At 44.8% G+C, this 23,159-nt stretch overlaps 1 protein-coding gene across 6 annotated transcripts in view; it reads left to right on the top strand.

Moving 5' to 3' along the window:
• Positions 1–23,159, top strand: part of LOC142568281 (AN1-type zinc finger protein 4-like) — a 73,003-nt gene that overhangs the window by 32,411 nt on the left and 17,433 nt on the right. For 4 of the 6 annotated variants that reach the window (XM_075678269.1, XM_075678270.1, XM_075678268.1 and 1 more), the window contains 5 exons: positions 8,574–8,603; positions 11,450–11,594; positions 14,126–14,233; positions 15,681–15,844; positions 16,325–16,647. In XM_075678269.1, coding sequence (XP_075534384.1) covers positions 8,574–8,603; positions 11,450–11,594; positions 14,126–14,233; positions 15,681–15,844; positions 16,325–16,647 — 770 coding nt within the window. The remainder of the gene's footprint in view (positions 1–8,573; positions 8,604–11,449; positions 11,595–14,125; positions 14,234–15,680; positions 15,845–16,324; positions 16,648–23,159) is intronic. The other 2 variants (XM_075678271.1, XM_075678272.1) reach the window with 1 other exon arrangement.

Here is a 23,159-nt window from a genome sequence, read left to right as displayed (position 1 = left end):
GTGGCCAGACCATTGTGGCATGTAGTAGTGAGCTGCACATACATGGAACACAGCGGTCTTGCAATAGCCATCACCTAGCCCAGTTTGCACTCTTTGCCATGTTGTGAAGCCCACCACACTACAGCAATTTTGCTGTTGTTGTGGCTACTATTTGACCATTCACATAGGGCTTGCCTTGTTTTCGCCTCATCATCAGCAGCAGTGCTGGGCCGTTTGGGACTACCATATTTTTGGCTAGGTGGTACCTATGGAATGATTTATTCCATGCGTTTGCTGTTGGAGTCTGTAATCCTTTTTAAAAGGGGGGACGCGGGTTTTAGATCGCGAAAAATGGCCAGAAAACCGATTTTTTGAAAATCATTTTCAGTTTCTATTACCCTTTTTCTATCTGATACCCAAATATCATCCCTGTAAACCGCCTAGAAGTGCTCTAAAAAATTCGTTTCATTAGCCAAGGTGGCGAAAAATCTCGCGGAAATCAAGAAAGAACAGCGTTTTTCACGCCACAATATCTCCGGAACGGCGCGACCGAGCGCCGCCATCTTGGTCTCGTTGGAAAGCGCATTTCTCCGTCTTCAAATTTGCCGCTTCAGCGATCTCCTCCATACAGAAACAAGCGCACAAAAAGCAAATGATTGAAGGTCGTGCCGGAGTCTGCGGTTGGCCGCGCCCGCCACGTGACTCCAGCGCGGTTCGCCATTCGTCCGGCGCTCGCGTCGTCTGCTCGGCTCTTTGCACCTCGCGAGTTTGGTGTCTCCACTCGCCGTAATCTCGACGTGTCAAAACGGGCGCTACGCGGACATCGCAGTAGCGTGGCCGATCCCTACGCTTGTGGACGTTTCAGACTCGCGGCTAAGCATTCCGAGCATCGGCGACGCGGACTTCGCGACCAAGATTCACGCGCGGAAACCTCGGACATGCGGCTAAGCCTTTCAGCACTCGGTGTTTCGAATTCGTGACAAATTCCTATCGCGCGCGCAATCCTCGGAAACGCGGCTAAACATTTCGCGCATAGGGAGTCTCCGACTAGGCGATCATGCACATCGCGCGCAGACTTCTCGGACCGTCACCTTATCATTTTGTGTATCGGCGCCTCCGACTGCGCGAACCAGCGCATCTAGTGTCGACTCCTCGAGCCCGCGACTAGGCATTTCGCGCGTCGGCAATTCGGACTGCGCGAATAAGCGCATCGAGGGTCGAGTCCTCGAGCCCGCGACTAGGCATTTCGCGCGTCGGCACCTTGAACTGCGCAACTAAGCACATCGCGCGTCGGCTCCTTGTATCTGCAGCTATGCATTTCGCACATCGGCGATTCGGACTCGCAACCAAGCACATTGCGCGTTCACTCTATTATCATATTGTCACGATAGCTCGTAACAATATCTATCATACCACCCCTTCATAAAGAGAACCTCATCATGAGCTCTGTTCACTAGGCCCCTTGGGCTGGCACACACCTGGCTGCAGAAGTGATCGAGGCATCATACAAAAGTAAAATTCTGGAAAGCACCTAGCAGCTGCATATCTATCACTGGCTCTCTGATCCTAAGTTCCACAGCCACTGTCAGGTGAAGATGACTTGGAAGGCTACTTACACTCGGAGCCTTCATTCAGTAACATGGTCAATTCTACCAAATGAAAAAAAAAGTGCCTCACTGATTGTAATGGAGACTGCTATCAATCAGGCAGCCTGCATGTACAACACTGGAACTATATTCATGCCCACACAGAGTTCTACACTTTGGTTTGAAACCCAGGCACCATGCTCTTTGTAGAGCGTGGTGCCTAATAAAGTTTCTTGTGCTAGTTCAGTGGCCAGTGTGCTATTATTTTGAGTGTGCAGTCACACATTTAGTATGGCCATTCTTACAAAACACAGCTTCAAAATGGTGCCATTTGTATTGGTGTAGATTGACTTCAGCAAAAGCTACATTTGTTTGAAACTTCAAATGAGTTTGTTTCAGTTCGATGTTTTTGCACACTGTACTCCGCCTTACGGGTGTTTTTTCTGGGTTGTTTTTGGCCAAAAATGACAAAGGGTGGTATCATTTTATTCGTATTGAAATGATCTGGGGGGTGATGCTATTTTTATTACTCTTGCACCGTCATGAAAATTACATTCAGGTATAGTAATCGCTGCTAATTAGAAAAACATGTTCATAATAAATGCAAGATTGTTTTCTTGCTCGCAAAATGCTTCCAAATGAATAAAAATAGCATCACCCCCTACAGTAGGTCTTTAGCAATGGTGTCATGCATTTAGTTTTTGGTTTAGCAAGATGGAATCATCAAAAAGCCCAGTAACAAGTTTGAAATTAATTTGACTTCAGACCTCAATATTTTTTGAACTGCTACAGCTATCAGAAATCTAATTACAGATCTGAAATCAGCACGAACAATTACCCCAGACAGTGGAGTTTATTAAAGATTCACCCAAAAATAAGAAAAAAAATTTTAGGACCCACCTCCCCCCTAAGCTAGCAAGAATTGCATTCAAGTATTCCGGACATGCCCCCATTGGAATCTGAACCTGGCAACGTTTAACGTTAGAACGCTATCTAGTGAGGCGAGTCTAGCAGTTTTACTGGAGGAATTAGAGGGTAGTAAATGGGATATAATAGGGCTCAGTGAGGTTAGGAGGACAAAAGAAGCATATACAGTGCTAAAAAGCGGGCATGTGCTGTGTTACCGGGGCTTAGCGGAGAGACGAGAACTAGGAGTCGGATTCCTGATTAATAAGGAAATAGCTGGTAACATACAGGAATTCTATAGGATTAACGAGAGGGTGGCAGGTCTTGTTGTGAAGCTTCATAAGAGGTACAAATTGAAGGTGGTACAAGTCTATGCCCCTACATGCAGTCATGATGACCAGGAAGTCGAAAGCTTTTATGAAGACGTGGAATCGGGAATGGGTAAAGTCAAAACAAAATACACTATACTGATGGGCGACTTCAATGCCAGGGTACGCAAGAAGCAGGCTGGAGACAAGTCAGTGGGGGAATATGGCATAGGCTCTAGGAATAGCAGAGGAGAATTATTAGTAGAGTTTGCAGAACAGAATAATATGCGGATAATGAACACCTTTTTCCGCAAGCGGGTTAGTCGAAAGTGGATGTGGAGGAGCCCGAATGGTGAGACTAGAAATGAAATCGACTTCATACTCTGCGCGAACCCTGGCATCATACAAGATGTAGACTTGCTCGGCAAGGTACGCTGCAGTGACCATAGGATGGTAAGAACTCGAATTAGCCTAGACTTGAGGAGGGAACGGAAGAAACTGGTACACAAGAAGCCAATCAATGAGTTAGCGGTAAGAGGGAAACTAGAGGAATTCCGGATCAAGCTACAGAACAGGTATTCGGCTTTAACTCAGGAAGTGTTGAAACAATGAACGACTATCTCATGGGCATCATTAAGGAGTGCGCAATAGAAGTCGGTGGTAACGCCGTTAGACAGGAAACCAGTAAGCTATCGCAGGAGACGAAAGATCTGATCAAGAAACGCCAATGTATGAAAGCCTCTAACCCTACAGCTAGAATAGAACTGGCAGAACTTTCTAAGTTAATCAACAAGCGTAAGACAGCGGACATCAGGAACTATAATATGGATAGAATTGAACAGGCTCTCAGGAACGGAGGAAGCCTAAAAACAGTGAAGAAGAAACTAGGAATAGGCAAGAATCAGATGTGTGCGTTAAGAGACAAAGCCGGCAATATCGTTACTAATATGGATGAGATAGTTCAAGTGGCTGAGGAGTTCTATAGAGATTTATACAGTACCAGTGGCACCCACGACGATAGTGGAAGAGAGAATAGCCTAGAGGAATTCGAAATCCCACAGGTAACGTCAGAAAAAGTAAAGAAAGCCTTAGGAGCTATGCAAAGGGGGAAGGCAGCTGGGGAGGATCAGGTAACAGCAGATTTGTTGAAGGATGGTGATCAGATTGTTCTAGAGAAACTGGCCACCCTGTATACGCAATGCCTCATAACCTCGAGCGTACCGGAATCTTGGAAGAACGCTAACATAATCCTAATCCATAAGAAAGGGGACGCCAAAGACTTGAAAAATTATAGACCGACCAGCTTACTGTCCGTTGTTTACAAAGTATTTACTAAGGTAATCGCAAATAGAATCAGGAACACCTTAGACTTCTGTCAACCAAAGGACCAGGCAGGATTCCGTAAAGGCTACTCAACAATAGACCATATTCACACTATCAATCAAGTGATAGAGAAATGTGCAGAATATAACCAACCCTTATATATAGCTTTCATTGATTACGAGAAAGCGTTTGATTCAGTCGAAACCTCAGCAGTCATGGAGGCATTACGGAATCGGGGTGTAGATGAGCCATATGTAAAGATACTGGAAGATATCTATAGCGGCTCCACAGCCACCGTAGTCCTCCACAAAGAACGCAACAAAATCCCTATAAAGAAAGGCGTCAGACAGGGAGATACGATATCTCCAATGCTATTCACAGCATGTTTACAGGAGGTATTCAGAGGCCTGGAGTGGGAAGAATTGGGGATAAAAGTTGATGGAGAATACCTTAGCAACTTGCGATTCGCTGATGATATTGCCTTGCTTAGTAACTCAGGAGACCAATTGCAATGCATGCTCACTGACCTGGGGAGGCAAAGCAGAAGGGTGGGTCTGCAAATTAATCTGCAGAAAACTAAAGTATTGTTTAACAGTCTCGGAAGAGAACAGCAGTTTACGATAGGTAGCGAAGCACTGGAAGTGGTAAGGGAATACATCTACTTAGGGCAGGTAGTGACCACGGATCCGGATCGTGAGACTGAAATAACCAGAAGAATAAGAATGGGCTGGGGTGCGTTTGGCAGGCATTCTCAAATCATGAACAGCAGGTTGCCACTATCCCTCAAAAGGAAAGTGTATAACAGCTGTGTGTTACCAGTACTCACATATGGGGCAGAAACCTGGAGGCTTACGAAAAGGGTTCTGCTGAAATTGAGGACGATGCAACGAGCTATGGAAAGAAGAATGATGGGTGTGACGTGAAGGGATAAGAAAAGAGCAGATTGGGTGAGGCAACAAACGCGGGTAAACGACATCTTAGTTGAAATCAAGAAAAAGAAATGGGCATGGGCCGGACATGTAATGAGGAGGGAAGATAACCGATGGTCACTAAGGGTTACGGACTGGATTCCAAGGGAAGGGATGCGTAGCAGGGGGCGGCAGAAAGTTAGGTGGGCGGATGACATTAAGACGTTTGCAGGGACAACATGGCCACAATTAGTACATGACCGGGGTAGTTGGAGAAGTATGGGAGAGGCCTTTGCCCTGCAGTGGGCGTAACTAGGATGATGATGATGATGATGATGATGATGATGGTATCAGAAGTACTTTAGAAATACTGCCAAGTCTTTTGCAGTTTGCTTTGACACAATTTGAAAGGGTGAAGTCAGCAGGTGAAGTTAGCAACAGCAGTGTTGCTTAACAAGATGTTTTGCTTTTCTTTTCTGTCTGCATCCATTTGCACTGGTTTTTAGTCTTGAAGCTTTACCAACATGCTCAGTCTGTGTTAACCAATTTTTTTCTCTGTGCTGAGGCGTGCACTTTTTGAAATGCGTTCAAACCAAAACAAAAGAGAAGCTGAACATATCATATTTGCCTTGTACATTTGAAACCGCAGCGCCCTAGTGCATGGCACTTTATTGTTGTAGCCTTCAGTGAAGACCAAGCTTGTCTACAGTTTTTTTCTCTTTTTGATCAGTTTATCTGTTAAAACTATTTGAAAGTGACACCTCCTTTTCCTCCTGTAATGTCTATAATGTGAAGAGTGCAGATGTCGAAATACATTTATATAGACGCTATGGGTGCTTCAGGGTTTCCAACTGTTCCAACAAAATGCTTAAAGGAGCATTCCAACAAAATGCTTAAAGGAGCACTGACTGAAGAATGTTCTATCCCCTTTTTGTGCTTAATCAGTTAGCTGTTGACCCCGTAACTAGTGTCATGCCAGATTTCTTGAGTGGGAAAAAAAAACTCCAATTATGCTCTCCTTTAAGGTGACTGTTTCAAAATGATTGCGAAGTGGAGCACAGCTTCTTGGCTTAGGGTTAGTTTACAAGTTACCTCTGTACATCATGAAAATATGAAGCAGTGGTCGCCGAAAGTTGGATGCACACAGCATAAACCAGTCTTTGCTCTCTCACTCTGCGCTTCTCCACTTCCACATGGGATAATAAGCTTGGCCCCGTGCTCTTGTAGTCCTCTGAAATTGTGGCTTATAACCACTGTATAGCTTCTGCTAGAGCTTGTAGTGCCCTTCGTCCTTCCCACATTCTCTTCCCTATTATTGCATCGCCTACCGCTTTTGACAGAGTGATCACAGTGCGGCTTGAGCTAATGCACCAACCCATGCATCAGTGATGCCATATGACCCCACCTTCGCAATTTAATCTTGACATGCGTTTTGCAATCATGATTTATTGTATGTTCGAGGTATTGAGGCATTGTACCGGTATTATGGGGTCCACGATTATTTTAACAGAAAAAAAAAATCGTACAAAAATTTTCTGTCTGTTCTCCTTTAATGCCCAATCCTGAGCTGTACTCGTTGTGGGAGGTTGTACAAATGTTACCAATGGCGAGTCACACACACTCGTTCAGCCCAATATTGTGCTGCTGCCACTGCTAAAGACGAGTTATGGTCTGTAATTGGCTTTGGTTTCAATTTTCAACACCAGAGGGCTGGAGGAGTCTGGAAAAAAAAAAACATGTTTTGCATGTTAACCATGTGTTTAGCCTGGCAATGGCAAAAAAAAACACGATTTGCACGTTAACCATGTGTTTAGCCTGGCAATGGTGATTTAAAAATGGCGGCACACATGAGAAATGCTAGTGGCGGTGGTGTCCCTAAAAAAGAAATAGCTCCTTCTTGGAGTAGTTCCAAGAGCAGCATTGCTGAACACCTAAAGTTTGTCTCGGAGGGTGGCTTTCTTTTTTTGTTGGTACGAGATGGCTTCAGATGACAATGAGAGAGACGGCAACGATGACAATGTGTTTAGTGCACGTAAGTGGCAGCGCGTGAACACTCGAAACCTGCCACCTGCGCCTCTGTGGTTTCCCTTTTGTGTGCCCGGCATCGTGCCCGGCATCGTGTAACCAACCCACTGACAAGAGATATTCTCAGCTGGTTCCAGTTATCCCATTATATGGCATGCATTGAGGGAAAGCTACCCTCAAGAGCAGCTTTTCTAAAATTCCTGTGTTAATTCTTACCATAAACCACTCAAGAACATAATATATTTACAGAATCAGAATGGCATAGAAAAGGGAAGTTGGTACCACTGTGGAACTGTGGCACCGTTGGGACGCTTGGATTTTGGTGCGACAGGCTTGTCTTGAATACGCAAATAATTACAATGAAGTCATCACAAGTCTTTTTTACTTTTGCAACTCATAGGCGAAGAAAACGGACAATATAAACTGATGCATACTGAGTGCTGCCCTCATAGTTCTTTCTCCGACTTTAAAGCACCACCAGTACTGTTTTGTTTGTTTGACATAGTAGTACAACCCAGCATTTTACATGCTGCTTTAGTTAACAAAAGTGAACCAGTGTATACACGTCTTCAAAGTGCCCTGGCTCTCTAAGAAAGATGTAAATCCATATTGACTACTTCCCGGTATTCCCATGCCTACAATAGCATCGCATGCCCAGTTTTTTCCTCTAGGTAATTATAAGAAACTCTATGGTGTTTGAAGTAGTATTGTCAAAGAGTAGAATCTACAGTGTGGGGCCGAGGCAGACCATAGGCTTTTTAGTGGAGCTCTCGTTGCATCGCCAAGGCATTGCAGCTTGAGAGGGTGACCACAACTGCAGCCCTAGGCCTCCAGATTGTTTTAGTGCTAGAAGTCGGCAGAAGCACTGGTGTGTTAGTGTCATGCATGTTGTGGCCTGTAAACTTTAGTACTGTTGCTTATGGTATGGTAATTAGTTTGGAGGGGTGTATAAATATTCAAAATTTCTGAATAATGAATCAAATAGTGTCCTATTCAATTCTATCTTTGAATCAAATAGCCTCTATTGGTAAATGGAAAAATTAACCCAAGTAAATATAAAATTGGAGCAAAAGTATGATAAATTTTCACCCCCGTGGGCATAATGTAGACGTAAAACATCGTAACATGGATAGTGAAACTGGCTACATCGCTTAGGTAGCCATACTTTACAGCTTATGCAGCGATCATTCACACTCTGAAGAGTCCTGTGCATGCGAAAAAACTACTTGTTTGCTCCTTATGCTCCATTTGTGCTTTTATTAAGCGACACCTCATTATGTACTATGTAATGACAGAAACCTGCTAACTTTAAGAATACTAGGATGCGAACATCATTTTATAGTAAGTGTGATAACAGCTGTTCATTATTCATAAACTATGATATTAGATTCGCCTCTGGCACTATTCAATTCAATTTCAAAAATGAGTATTTGCGCACTTGTATTTATTGGTGTAAACTCAGTTTACCGAATTGTTAGCATTGTGTTTGCATGAATATAATGCAAGTTGTTTCTTTTTTGTTTGTTTGAATTTACCAGCCCAAGAAAGCACCTTTTGCAGTCATATTTGTAAGTGTTCAAAGTGTAATGCAACATCTTTATTTCCTTTCACCCTTCTTTACTATGCAAGTGCAATGACTTAGCTGTGCAGGAAAGCCAGCCTCTAAAATCTAGGTTGTTGAGCGTGTGTCTACAAGGAAGCTTGGCAGTAGTGCAGAGTTCACTACAGTGGTGCATTGCCACTGAGCCACATCAGCAAAAATGCAGCTGCTTCCTGTATGTGGGTTTATGTGGCCTCTCATTGCAGTGTGTTGCAGTCCTAAACTGCGATTCTTTAGTGATGCCTTCTGCTTGATTCTGTGCCACTCTTATCATCCACCATTCACGCCTGCCTGATCCAATGTTACAGGCTGCGTGCAGGCCGATGGCCGCACCACTGGTGGCGGCCTTGCGCGGAACGCACGGGAGAGGAGCGAGCCGCGCGCCGTAGCACGCCGTAGTTTGTTGCGTCGCTGATAGTGCTTCTCCGTCTTATTTGTGTTTTGAGAGCAAAATAGGCAACACCCTTCGCATGTGTGGGATGGCCCAAGCTTCCGAAGAATGTCGAAGAAGAATTGTTGCAGGGTGGGGGGCTCAAATACCGGCGAAAACGTGCCTGCGATAGGGTTCTAATTATTCCCCGCAAAGCCTCATCAGCAGGAGCAACGGTGGCAATGGATCGTCGCTTCGGCGCGAAATTTCTTGTTCTCATCCTTTCCTTCGTCGCTTCGGTTTTTTTTCTTTTCATTATTATTTTTTTACTCGATTGTAGTTGGACGTGTAAGCGACGAAGTCCTGCAGTGCAGCATGTGGTTTAAAGGCATTTCGCTAAAGTTCGGAATGCCGTTTGCCACTTATATTGTTTTCCGCTTCTTTACCGCGTTGGGCTAGCTAGGCAGCACGACTGCATGAGCGCATTGTGTTGTATGTTAAAGCTACAGAAGTTTGCAAGAACTGAAATTGTTAGTTTTATGTGGCCCGATAAATCCTCGCACCAGCTGTCGCGCACTTCATGTTTTTACATCTATTTTATGCGTGGCTTCGCGCATGTTTAACTGTTGCTAGTTGCTTCATGAATAACTCTTGATTCTTTTGAGCTGCGAGGTTTTCACCCTGCCTCATTCGTAAAGGGTATAAATCACGCTGTGTCTTATCGGAATGACACCAAGCAAGTGCTTCTTTAACAGCTTTATTCATTTCGCCCGAGGGCATCTTAGATATCGTGTTTTTTTGGGAAATGTGTTTAGAATATAGGTAGCTCAGGGCGAGAATTGCTAATAGTTACTGCATATGGTATTTTGTTCCATTTTTCGCTGAATAGTTGGCGTCACATTTGGTAAGTATCACACCTTGATGCTGTCTGAGAAGACTTAACACGCAGAGTGATTTGTTTATTTCACAACGTGGTAGCTTCTTGCAAGTGAATTTTGTACTCAACTGAATTATTTCTTATTATGCTTACGCCACATAGGACTAAACCCGGCCTTGCCGCCAGCGCTGGATCTAATTTGACTGGCGCTGCTCTGCCTTTAAATATATTATGTGGGACCTCTCTCTAGTAACATTTAAAAAAAGTACTGCAACGTTAGACTATAACTTTGTACGTTTCCAAGCAGCTCCCTTAGGGAATTTAAAATTGCAAAAACTGCACCGCGAACGGCAGTTCATCGGCGGTACAGCGCTAACACGCGCTTTTATTAACCCGTGCATTTGGTGGCTTCGTTGACTATAGTGTACGCGTTTCTATCAATAAATTCGCAATTATTCTTCTTCAGGCGACTTTCACTACACTTATTCGGCGGCGTCACATGTGTTCATCGGCAGAAAAATCACAACGGCATATGCAGACATCGCACCGTGCGGATTTGTTATCTAAGTCTGCACTAACGACGGGTGCTTATTATTGAGGTACAGAAGCAGCATTACGGCAAGGGTAGAATTAAAAAAAAACACGGTCGAGACATCGCATTAGTCAACAATATTTGTCGGCTAGTTTACATGAGCTCCACTTCATGTAAATGGTATTCATGGCGTTTGTCTACGGGACGCACCTGGCGCATATGTGGACCATGTTGCCCCAAACACCGGTAACATCTTGTTCATACCCGCTCCCACAGAGGTCTGCGTCTTCCCTACAGCTGTCACCGCAGAAGAAGCAGTCTGGCGCCCGAACAAAGGACAAATCGCAGCCGCGAACCCTTGCTGCAACTAGGTGGCTATCAGTGGCGCCTCTATAGGTGGCGCACGAGGCCTATAGTGTAGGTGGAGCGATGCCCTGACCACTGACGAAGTGCGAAAAGGAATAGCAGCGAAAAAGGCATCGCTACAATATTGCAGCTTATTCTTAGGTTTGACAATAGTGTCATGGGCATTCAATTGCACTAACATAATAATTATAGCACAGCGTTTGTTAGTGAAACTTTGGCATAATGAACAAATAAGGTACTGTGCAAAGTGTATAAATAATGGCAAAAGGAGAGGTAGGACAGAGTGCAGAGCTTGTTCAGCATGAACCAGCTAATCTGCAACAAAGTACTTCGCATAAGTTGACAGTAATGGATGTGGCCCTCTTATCAAAAAAAGCACAAAAAAACTCAAAAACATCGACAATATGTTAACACTGTGAATAGCGCTGGTGAAAGCTTTCTTTCCTATCTAAAGGAATGTATGAATACGTATGTCAAATGTAAACATGACCTTTTGAAATGGTAGCAGCTGAAGCAGGGTGGTTGTCAATCCTACTTGTTGCAACTTGTCCCTGCAGAGTTAAATTGCAGCCTTACGCTGAAGTGTTTATGGTTGTGCATGATAACAGTTTGTGAACAAATAGCCAGGTTGTTTGGAGAGGCATGCTGATGAGCCTGTTACGCTTGCAGCAGCAGCGGTGGTCATGTGACCCACCATCTACCAGCAGCTGTTGCCAGAGCTGAAGCGTCTGGGGCATTGCCCAAACGCACTGAACGGAGTGCTGGGGTCCTGCACAGTCGGGCTGGTGCTGGCTTCCAGGGACGCTGCCGTAAAGTGAGTGCACATACCTGCGTTTTCATTGAAAAAAAATTTTTTTCTAGTGTTAGTGTGGATAGCATGACAAGAAGAAAGGAAACATGCCATGAGAGGCTTTCTTCCTTTTACTAAGTCCTACAGTTGTATTCAATTGCGAGGTCGAGGAGGAGATCATGTGGTGATGAAATTGGAAAATCTGCAGGCATAGGACAGTCAGCTGACACAAGACTGCTAATTGGAGATTGCTGGAAGAGGGCTGTGTCCTGTACCGGGTGCGTGAGGTACTTAAAGACTTAACGTCAGATCAAAAAAATGGCAACAATATTTCAGCAAAGAATTGAAATGCTTGTTCCAAATTTTTTACTGTTTCTTTTGCTACTGTTTTCTAAAGCTGTTAAACCATCTTTGGCCTCAATTATTGACTGAATGTGACTTTCATAATGACTGCATGCTCGGATCACATAGTGTGGGCTAATTTTGGGCACTGTTTCCACAATAGCAGTTCTAGCTAGCTTTTAACATTGTGTGGCTGCTAGTTAGTCTCCCTCTCAGTGATGCCTTGCATACACAACAGCGTACCAGCTTCATGTTGGGAAATAGGGACATCACGTTGACGGTAACGTAGCGTAGAGAATATTTGCATAAGCCTAGATTAGACACTTTATGTATACTTCCACTGGCACATAGCTTTGTGTTTTACCAGAACTTTTATCTTATCTTTTCTAGCGTAATAGAGAGAAGGATCTAGACGATGTCTTTAAAGATGGACACTGGACCTGAGGAGGTCATTGTGCTATTTTCAGTCGAACAGGTTGGAAGTGCAGTGACATGTTTGCAGAATAAGCTAGAGTTACTGTATAGGCTCCCTTGGGGAGCAAAAGCTGTATATCTGTTTCTGGCCACAAAAAAGCTAGTCACTGCAATGCTTTGTTGCACTGCGGATGGGCACAAGCTGCCCCCGTATCTTCAAACGGAAGATGCTCCCTAAAGGAATCGCGTATCCGAGTGGCGTGATTGTGCGCGCAAATAAAAAAGGTTATATGACCACGAACTTCGTCGCAGACTGGATAGATAACATCTGGCGAAAGAGACCCGGTGGCAGTTTGGGTCTGCGTGGGATGCTTAGGCTCGACGCGTTCAGGTGCCACCTTGACCAGCGTGTCAAGGACAAGCTGGCTGCATGCAACACCGACCTTGTTGTGATACTCGGTGGCATGACATCACAGCTCCAGTCGCTCAATGTTTGTTAGAATTAGCCACTGAAAGATAGAATTCGGCCGCTTTACACCGAATGGCTTGTCAGTGGCTGCCACGAATTCATGCACTCCAATAAAATGAGGCGTGCCTTGCTGCAGGACTTTGCTGGATGGGTGAAAGATGCATGGTGCACGATCACGTCTGCCATGGTCAAAAAGGCCTTTAAAGAGTGCGGGATTTTGAATGCCGTAGACGGCACCAAGGATGAAATGCTTTGATCCGCTGATAGTGATAAGGAGTTGTCTGATAGCGACGACGAGTGATATTTATTGCCCCACGCGACTCGTACTGGCGTAGTGAGAATCTTGGCGGCAAGGTACGCCGTTTCCATTTGTGTTTTTATTCATCGCAGCTTTAGCATATTGGGAATAAATCAATTTTTTCCAAATGAGAGAAAATAGTATGTATGAAAGCACGAGGTGCGTGATATTGTACTTCTTTTTTTTTTTTGGTCATGGAAAATGGTGCGCGTTAGAATCAAGTAAACATGGTATGTCCTCGTGCATCAGATCTTTCTCTTGCTCACGCGTGGGAGAAGGGAGTGCGTCACGAGAGCGAGGGAGAACTGGGAAAGGCGTGTAGTGTGCCTCTCCTGTGTCTATGCCGGCTCTCGATGCGTCCGCAACGTGCGAATGCGATGATGTGAGTACGCGGGAAGAAACGGACACCTGTGCTATTGACATCTATAGTAGTTCTTGAGTTCTAAGGTTGGCAGCTCTGCCTTTTAATAGAGTAATGTATATTATTCAAGGGGGTCTCTGATTTTCTTAAATTTTTTATTTGGGCTACTTCTATCTTCTAGATAGGGTACGTACCAGTGTGGCACAAGAGATGCAGAAAATGAATTTATATATGTGTCATACTACTCTATGCCATACACCTCTTATCGCCAATGTTCTGTCGACAAATATCATGCATCGCCTTAGTCCTTGCGACATTGCGTCGATGTCTCGGTGTGTATCCACCAGGCTTGGTGTTTGTATTTCATTATAGCTTGTGAACTGTGTAATGTATAACAAAAACATTGTATAAGATTAGTGATCTATGTGTTGCACAAACATAAACATTGTATGAGGTTACATGTTGCATAAGATAAAATGTACACCATTGCATGTATCGCATTTGTTTGTTATAGCATTTAATTAACCATTCAATCATTAAAGTTTCACTTCACATAGATTTTAACCTGTGTGCAGGATCTGCATAATGCTTTTTTTTTTTCATTACTTTATAGTAACATCTCTTTAGCAGCCCTGAGCTTTAAAACTAAAGTTGTGTGCACCATGCTGCAGGTTCTCTTGCTGGCCACTCTTGGGCCAATGGGTCCATCATCATCCCGGTGTGCTTCACTGCCCGAAGAAGGCACTGCCTGCACTGCTGAGCCTGGGCGCTACTATAAGGTGGGCACTGTTGAGGGTTTTCACTTGTACAACTGATGACTGTGCCAGTAAGAGTCCAACTTTGGAGACATAATGTATGGAGGGGTGCACAAAGGTAATAGAATATCTGAATCAGTTCTGCTAAAGCTCACAAGATGGATAAAGGTTAATGAAAGAGAAAAATTGCCAGAGAAACCCATCTCTGAGAAACCTGTGTAGGTTTCCTTTGTAGCTTCCTTCTATGATTGTTCGGATCACAGTTTTTCTCTTTCAAAATGTAATAGAATTGCACTCGTAGCTTATTTTTGAAGTAGTATTGTTCAGATTCTTTATGCAACTTGGAACTTGCCATTACTGGTGCCGGGGGCAGTGGTATGGACCTTGCCACGTGCTTTTAAGCCGTGATATGCATGTAGATGCTCAGCAGTTGCCGTTCAAAAGCTGAGCAAGATACATGCATGGCTGGATATTGTGTTTAGCACTTATGTACGGTTCATGTTTGCACTTTCTTAGAATTTTTACAAGCTCTGTCATGTGTTATTCTCTGGTTTTGAAGGGTGTGGTTTAGTAGATTTTTATTTCTTCTGTACTGCACCGATTGATCCATCTTGTCACATTGACTCCGTGGTAAGGCATTTTAAAACGTCTGCGGTCAGCCAAGAAAGGCTTGGCAGAGTGTACTTATTTTTAACAGGCAAGTAGAATTTAACATTTTTGTCCCTGGCATATTTGGCCATTGAACAATGGCACTAACTGGTGACAATATGATGACAGGTTCACTGAGTAGTGTTTTGCCAGTCTAGTTGGTGTTTTTACATCACAGTGGACACTGCAAAAATGGAATGCAGTGAGGGTGGACAAAAGAGGTTCTTGCACATTGTGCCTGTGTTGTTAGACACTGTTTACTGTCCCGTCTTTCTGCTCTGCAATGTCGAATTTCAAACACTGCAACTTTGGCAACAAGAAAGTGAAATTGTCAATAAATGCCTGAGAAAAGGTATCTTTGTTTGCCCTCTTAGTTTGTGCCAGATGTTGTCCTTGGATCAGTGTAAATGATGTAGGAAGGGACTGCCAGCAACCCAGAAAAATAAAGATAAGGCGGTCACAGTGAAGATGCATGATGTGATGGCAGCTAAGATGCGTCAACACAACAATGATGTACACTTGTGTGGGGCCACCTACACAAGTGTTCAAGCTTGTAAAGATGCCCATAAATTGTGATGAATGCGTTATTAGACAGTGCCAGAATTTGCCCGAGGATCTGAATGTGCATGTGCTGTAGCAGTTGCAAATGTACAGACGAGACCATATGTACACGAATCACAACACTAGATTAGGCTGTTGTAGTGCTTTTTGCTGACACACCTTTTGCGAAGGTCTCAACTCGTCACATGCATGCGCGTGCCTCTATTCTGCTAGACATAGAGAGAGGGGCTTGGTGATCAGGGATGTGTGTTGCTGGTTGCAGGTGCTTCCCCCTGTGGGCCGTCAGGAGCAAGGTTGCCTGCCATGCCTGCCTCCTGACTGCGAACGGCAGCCTGGTCAAGACCTGGCTTCTGCTGTAGCATCAATGCTAGAGCCACTCGAGCTGGACTGGGCTGACTGTGACCGGCCCCGGACCGCTCCAGCACGGTTAGTTTTTCTCAATTGTGATTTCTCTTGGCTATGCCAAGGTTGATCTTTTCAGCATAGGTGAAGGAATCGGCCACACATAGGTCTCTACATCCCGGCACTGATGCAGCATAACAGAATTACTGGAATTCGGGGATGCCCAGAGTTTTAAACAAATTTTGGAACTTGACTGATACTAATGACAGAACGCTTTCATGGATTTTGTTCCGTGAAGATGCTGTTTCAGAAGTTTCATAGCTGGTTTGACTGACACACTGTGAAAGCCTGAATATAATACGAGGGTCAATTTTAGATATGCAAAGAGGGGAAAGAACTTTTATGTGCATATAATGTGTGTCATGAACACTTGCCAGACTTCGATAACACAGTAAAACCTTGTTAACCCCCGCTAATGTGAATTACTGCACCATGCAGTGAAAGTGCACTTTAGAGCAAGTATGGCAATTTTTAGTTCTGAAGTGAGATTTCATTTGTTTGCAGTTTCGTGCGTGTATCGGTCATCCAGCGTACCAAAGCGACCCGTCCCATTGTGTCCTCGCCATGCACTCCCGACAAAGGCCATGCCTGCAATGCAAAGACTTCATCGGCAGCTGCAAGTGCCAAGATGGCTGGGGAATCTGCCCTGCCTACCCCTCTGCCCATGAAACCCCTACCGCTTGCTTCTGCCCCATCAAGTCCACTGCCACCTAGCCCCAAGCCATCACGTCCACTCTCGTCAGTCACGTTTCCCGAGATGGCTCTAACTGCTGCGGATGCCTGCCGCCATGACCTGGCTGCTGCACGGAAACCCCCTCCTCCATCAGGTAAGCGAAATACCCATTGACCGTGTGTCGTGTCGGCTTTGGAAAGTGTGCAGCTTAAACCTGTAAAGGATCTTAGACGACCTCAGGTTGTCATTAGCTATGCACCACTTTTTGGCTTATGATGGGCCCACCTTGTTAAAGATGTCTTGCCACTTTCTAAATGGTTTCTTGAGTGCAAACAGCGTCAAATGGTGTTTTCTTTCACAACAAAAATAGCACTTTCCATGTATTTCTTTCATTCAGCAGGTCTGGGGTTTCCAATACATCTCACACATTCTTTTAAGATAATGTTTAATACTACATTCGCCAACTGATAATTCGTGCTTGATGGGGACCTCCAGTAAGTCTGAATAATTGGGAATCCAAAATGCAGGATTCCGCCAAAAAATAAGTGACCTTTTATTGCGCAAATGGCAAAGGAAGGTCTGCCGTACTCTCTCGCATTGTCACTTTCGGAGAACGCAATAGATATTGGTGTCAGCAAGTGATGTCATTCTTCGCAAAATGTCAAGCACGCTCTTTTGTCACGATATGAAAGCATTGCTGCCCATTGATGCATCCGTCCATGCTAGTCACACGAAATATTGTGAAAATGAAAGTCTTTTTGAAAGTGATTGTCCAAGCGTACGGCCCAAGTTTGTTATTGCAATGCTGCATGTGCATGTGCTTGCCTTTGGTCTAGCCATTTTGTGGCTGTGATTCTCCAGCAATACCTTATGCAGTAAAACCTCGTTCATTTGGATTTCACGGGAACGAAAGAAATGTCTGAATTAACCGAATGTCGAATTGTCGAGGGTATCAAGAAAACAATAAACAAATGCTTACTATGTCAACACGCTTTTATTTACTGAATGAATGGGCCGATCATGTTTATATTTTGTACAAAAGCAGTGCGGAAGCTGCACTTCTCGTCATCTCATGGCTGATTAGCGCTTGCAGCGGTGAATGCCTTGCGACTTCCTTCGCAGCATGGCCGTGGCGCGCGTCTTCGTCTGAGACAGGCTGTCTACTGCCGTGGGCGCATCCCGATTATTTTTTCGTCGGTGAGCTGGTCGCTGTCCATAATGTTGTAGCCGATGCTCTTTATCTTCGAAAGCTTGTCAAAACGAAACTACTTTTGCTACAACCGCTGTGGACGAAGCTGCGGCGGCTGCTCACGTGACCTTGCGGTGCTGAAGGTGCGCGGCTGATGCACATCATCATCATCATCAGCCTGGTTACGCCCACTGCAGGGCAAAGGCCTCTCCCATACTTCTCCAACTACCCCGGTCATGTACTAATTGTGGCCATGTTGCCCCTGCAAACTTCTTAATCTCATCCGCCCACCTAACTTTCTGCCGCCCCCTGCTACGCTTCCCTTCCCTTGGGATCCAGTCCGTAACCCTTAATGACCATCGGTTACCTTCCCTCCTCATTACATGTCCTGCCCATGCCCATTTCTTTTTCTTGATTTCAATTAAGATATCATTAACTCATGTTTGTTCCCTCACCCAATCTGCCCTTTTCTTATCCCTTAACGTTACACCTATCATTCTTCTTTCCATAGCTCGTTGCGTTGTCCTGAATTAAAGTAGAACCCTTTTCGTAAGCCTCCAGGTTTCTGCCCTGTATGTGAGTACTGGTAAGACACAGCTGTTATAAACTTTTCTCTTGAGGGTTAATGGCAATCTGCTGTTCATGATCTGACAATGCCTGCCAAACGCACCCCAGCCCATTCTTATTCTTCTGATTATTTCAGTCTCATGATCCGGATCCGCAGTCACTACCTGTCCTAAGTAGATGTATTCCCTTACCCCTTCCAGTGCCTCCCTACCTATCGTAAACTGCTGTTCTCTTTCGAGACTGTTAAACATTACTTTAGTTTTCTGCTGATTTTTAGACCCACCCTTCGGCTTTGCCTCTCCAGGTCAGTGAGCATGCATTGCAGTTGGTCCCCTGAGTTACTAAGCAAGGCAATATCATCAGTGAATTGCAAGTTACTAAGGTATTCTCCATTAATTCTTATCCCCAGTTCTTCCCAATCCAGGTCTCTGAATATCTCCTGTAAACATGCTGTGAATAGCATTGGAGAGATAGTATCTCCCTGCCTGACGCCTTTCTTTATTGGGATTTCGTTGCTTTCTTTATGGAGGACTACGGTGGCTGTGGAGCCGCTATAGATATCTTTCGGTATTTTTACATACGGCTCGTCTACCCCCTGATTCCGCAATGCCTCCATGACTGCTGAGCTTTCGTCTGAATCAAATGCTTTCTCGTAATCAATGAAAGCTATATATAAAGGTTGTTTATATTCGGCACATTTTTCTATCACCTGATTGATAGTGTGAATATGGTCTATTGTTGAGTAGCCTTTACGAAATCCTGCCTGGTCCTTTGGTTGGCGGAAGTCTAAGGTGTTCCTGATTCTATTTGCAATTACCTTAGTAAATACTTTGTAGGCAACGGACAGTAAGCTGATCGGTCTATAATTTTTCAAGTCTTTGGCATCCCCTTTCTTATGGATTAGGATTATTTTAGCGTTTTTCCACGATTCCGGTATGCTCGAAGTCGAGGCATTGTGTATACAGGGTGGCCAGTTTCTCTAGAACAATCTGCCCACCATCCTTCAACAAATCTGCTGTTACCTGATCCTCCCCAGCTGCCTTCCCCCTTTGCATAGCTCCCAAGGCTTTCTTTACTTCTTCCGGCATTACCTGTGGGATTTCGAATTCCTCTAGACTATTCTGTCTTCCATTATCGTCGTGGGTGCCACTGGTACTGTATAAATCTCTATAGAACTCCTCAGCCACTTGAACTATCTTATCCATATTAGTAATGATATTGCCGGCTTTGTCTCTTAACGCTCACATCTGAATCTCCCCTATTCTAAGTTTCTTCTTCACTGCTTTTAGGCTCCTTCCATTCCTGAGAGCGTGCTCAATTCTATCCATATTATACTTCCTTATGTCAGCTATCTTACGCTCGTTGATTAACTTGGAAAGTTCTGCCAGTTCTATTCTAGCTGTAGGGTTAGAGGCTTTCATACATTGTCGTTTCTTGATCAGATCTTTCGTCTCCTGCGATAGCTTACTGGTATCCTGTCTAACGGAGTTACCACCGACTTCTGTTGCACACTCCTTAATGATGCCCACAAGATTGTCGTTCATTGCTTCAACACTAAGGTCTTCTTCCTGAGTTAAAGCCGTATACCTGTTCTGTAGCTTGATCTGGAATTTCTCTGGTTTCCCTCTTACCGCTAACTCATTTATCGGCTTCTTATGTACCAGTTTCTTCCGTTCCCTCCTCAGGTCTAGGCTAATTCGAGTTCTTACCATCCTATGGACTCTGTGCGGCCGATGCACGCACAGAGTCAAAACGAAACTACCATTTGCTTCAATTCCGGACGAAACTGCAGTCGCTATCGACGCTATCATGGATGGCAACTGCACAGTTATGAAGGCATGCGACTGACATGCATACCGAGTCAAAATGAAACTACTTCTTGCTGCAACTGTCACGGACAAAACTGTGGCCGCAATCGATGCTATCATGTATGGCAACTGTGCAATCATGAAGGCATGCGGCCAACACGGTGCTGTGCGTGGCTGTAAACGAGCGAGAATAAAGGCTTTAAAGGCAGAAATAGGCACTTAGCATTCTGGCGTTACAACAGTGAAACCTCGTTAAACCGTAATTGGCCTGAGCTCGGAAAAAGTATGCGCTAAACGGTAGTACTGCTAAATGAGATTGTCCATTTACCTGTCAAAAACGGAACTCGGGGAGAGTGCAATGAAAGGTCAAAAATATGCAGTATTTATTCATGTCCCGCAGCAAAAGTTCGTTACTTTCGTTTGATGCCGTGGCAGCCAAGCAGCGACGACAGCGGCCTCAAACTTACTGAAGCTGCGAGCCATCTTTTCGGCCAGCCCCCTCTTCTCTGCAAATACGCGCATGGCATATTCCTTGTTGCTGTTGCATATTCTCCGTGCACTGGCACGGTAGCACTGCACAAGTCGTGGGGTGCCATTTTCATTGCGGGGTGCTGTTCTCGTCGCGACGATTGCATTCATGAGGCTGACGTAACGCGCAGCTTCTGCCACTGTCGGGCCTGAATCGCCTGTGCTGTTGCCTTCAGTGTCATCACTGTCATTAGGCGGCACTTCGGCAAGAACAGAGGCAACATTGGTGAAAAGTCGAACCTCGGAGCCAATATCTTTCTGCGGTCGCAGCAGCGCTGCCGAGCAACTTCGCCTTCGAAATGCCACACACCGTAGTCAACGGTAGATCCCTGTCGCATGCCAGCGCAGACTTCTTCAGGCCGCTTTGACAGCACGAACGATGTCCAATTTTTCTGCTATGCTGAGCACCCAGTGTTTTTTATCTGAGCTTCGGCATGACGCGAGTCCTAGCTCGCATGACACCACAACGCTCTCTGGCACGGTACTGAAATGATGTTGACGTTGATCTGGCTTCACTTGCAAACGTACAGAGCGCTTGGAAGCCGTTGTTCGGTCCTCTGAGGCTTGTTGTTCTGCCGAGCCGGCCCCAATGGGGATGACGCACCGCTGTACTTGTGTGATAAAAAGTGGAAACACTATGTGTTAACCGATACGTATGCAATAAGCTGGTACAGTTTATGCACGTACAAAATGTGTTATGTTCAATGAACACTGTGTCGGGAATTTGACTTTACGACTTTTAAAACGAAACCACTGTTTAAGCGGGTACGGTTTAATGAGGTTTTACTGTATCATTCTCGTGCGCTTTCCACTAATGACTATGGCGATGAGAACTAGAGATGCGCTAACGCCATTTCTGCTCTTCTGCGTCGCTCTTTTGCAAAGCTCCAGCGCTCACCGAGCTCTGAGAGTTGTCCGAATTAACTGATGTGTAGCCAAATATGTCTGAATTAATGAGTTTCATTGCGTTAGATAATGCACACTCCTGCCAGGATCAAAGGACGAGTCTGAATTATCTGATTTTCCAAATTATTAAGGGTCAAAGTAACCAGGTTTTACTGTACAGTAAAAGCTCGTTAATTCAAATTCCACGGTGATACAATGAAAATTTAAATAATACAAAATTCGAAGTACTGAAACTTGGAGAACAAACCACTCGGTTAAGGCGCACATATAGTCTGACCTAATATTAGCATGTGTGTGCACATGCTATGTCACGTTGATGAGAAGAGCAATTTCTATAGTTCAACATAACTGGACGCAGCCAACACGGTTCGATGTGCCTGACATCGAGATGGCTCTTGCTCCATACGCATGTTCGTTGCACTGTTGCACCGACCCACAATGCATCGTGAGGGGAAGAAAGGTGCCCAAGCGGCTTCACCAACGGTCGCAGACAGCCATTCAAAGCGGCGCGCCGGTTTGGGATTGTTCTGCGCGCTCTTAAAAGTATAAAGGGGACAGCATTTCGACTGGCGCAGAACAAGCAGCGTAGCGTGACTGGCTGCAAGCGACGTGTGCCGAAAACATCGGATTATAAATGCACCTTTGCGCCGCCTAACGCTCCCTGCACGAACAAGAGCTGCGCTCTAAAATGCACTCGTGAAAAGCACCACAATCTGCTACGACGTTGGTCTCCGTTGTACTCTCGCAGCTGCACTGGCTGCATGCTGCCGAGTTCCACATTACGTATAGGTGGCATCCAAACATATATACCAGCGATACTTCTTTTTGAGTAACAGCTACGAATCTCAAAGGCTATGCTTTTTGGTTCTGCAAGCGCCGATAAACGTCACGGCTGCCATGTTTAGACATTACCTGGCGTTACTTCACAGCAGATAGCCTCTAAGCCTTCTCAGCAAATAGCCTCTAACATGTAACATGAAAAGAGAAAGAAAAAGAAAATGCAGCGCCGTGTTTGCATTTTTATCTTTAAGGTCTTGAGAGAGGGAGAGAATCAACCTAGAACAGAGGAGTTGGCCATGCCTGGCCAAGCACATATGTGTCGCTCTCCACTCAGCCCTAAACAAAGTGCCGCCGGTGGAAACAGCAACACCAATGTTCTCCCGCATGCTAGGACTCACCCTACCCTGGATGGCGCGGAGTTTGAATTATCGATGGTGTGCGGATTTCACTGTGAATTAACGGGATACTTTGCACATTGCTTTCAATATATTGTTAGATGGACCGCGGTGGCTAATTTGAGTTATCCAAAATTTCAAATTAACAATTTCTGAATTAACGAGCTTTTACTGTATGCTATTCCTTTTCACGCTTTTTTCACTCTGTAAGTGGTCAGAGTGATGCCCTGCATGCGTTAACAGGATCAGCTGGTCATGAACGGTGGGTGATAAGAGTGGCATAGAATCAAATGGAAGGCAGTGCTACAAAATTGCAGCCCTTATCCTCGACCATAGTCATGCTGTTTCTACATATAGGTGAAAGTACACTCAATGCATGCACTAAATTCTCATTGATTGCTACTACATCAACTAGGTTTTGCTAGTTTGTTTCGCAGAGGCACTGATGACCAAATTGGCAACGCCTCAAAATTAAAATGCAGTCGAATCTCGT

This window comes from Dermacentor variabilis, unplaced genomic scaffold (genome assembly GCF_050947875.1).
Source record: "Dermacentor variabilis isolate Ectoservices unplaced genomic scaffold, ASM5094787v1 scaffold_18, whole genome shotgun sequence".
NCBI classification, from domain to species: Eukaryota; Metazoa; Arthropoda; class Arachnida; order Ixodida; family Ixodidae; genus Dermacentor; species Dermacentor variabilis.
The sequence above is the reverse complement of the archived record's forward strand: the minus strand, read 5'-3'. Positions and strand labels throughout refer to the sequence as shown.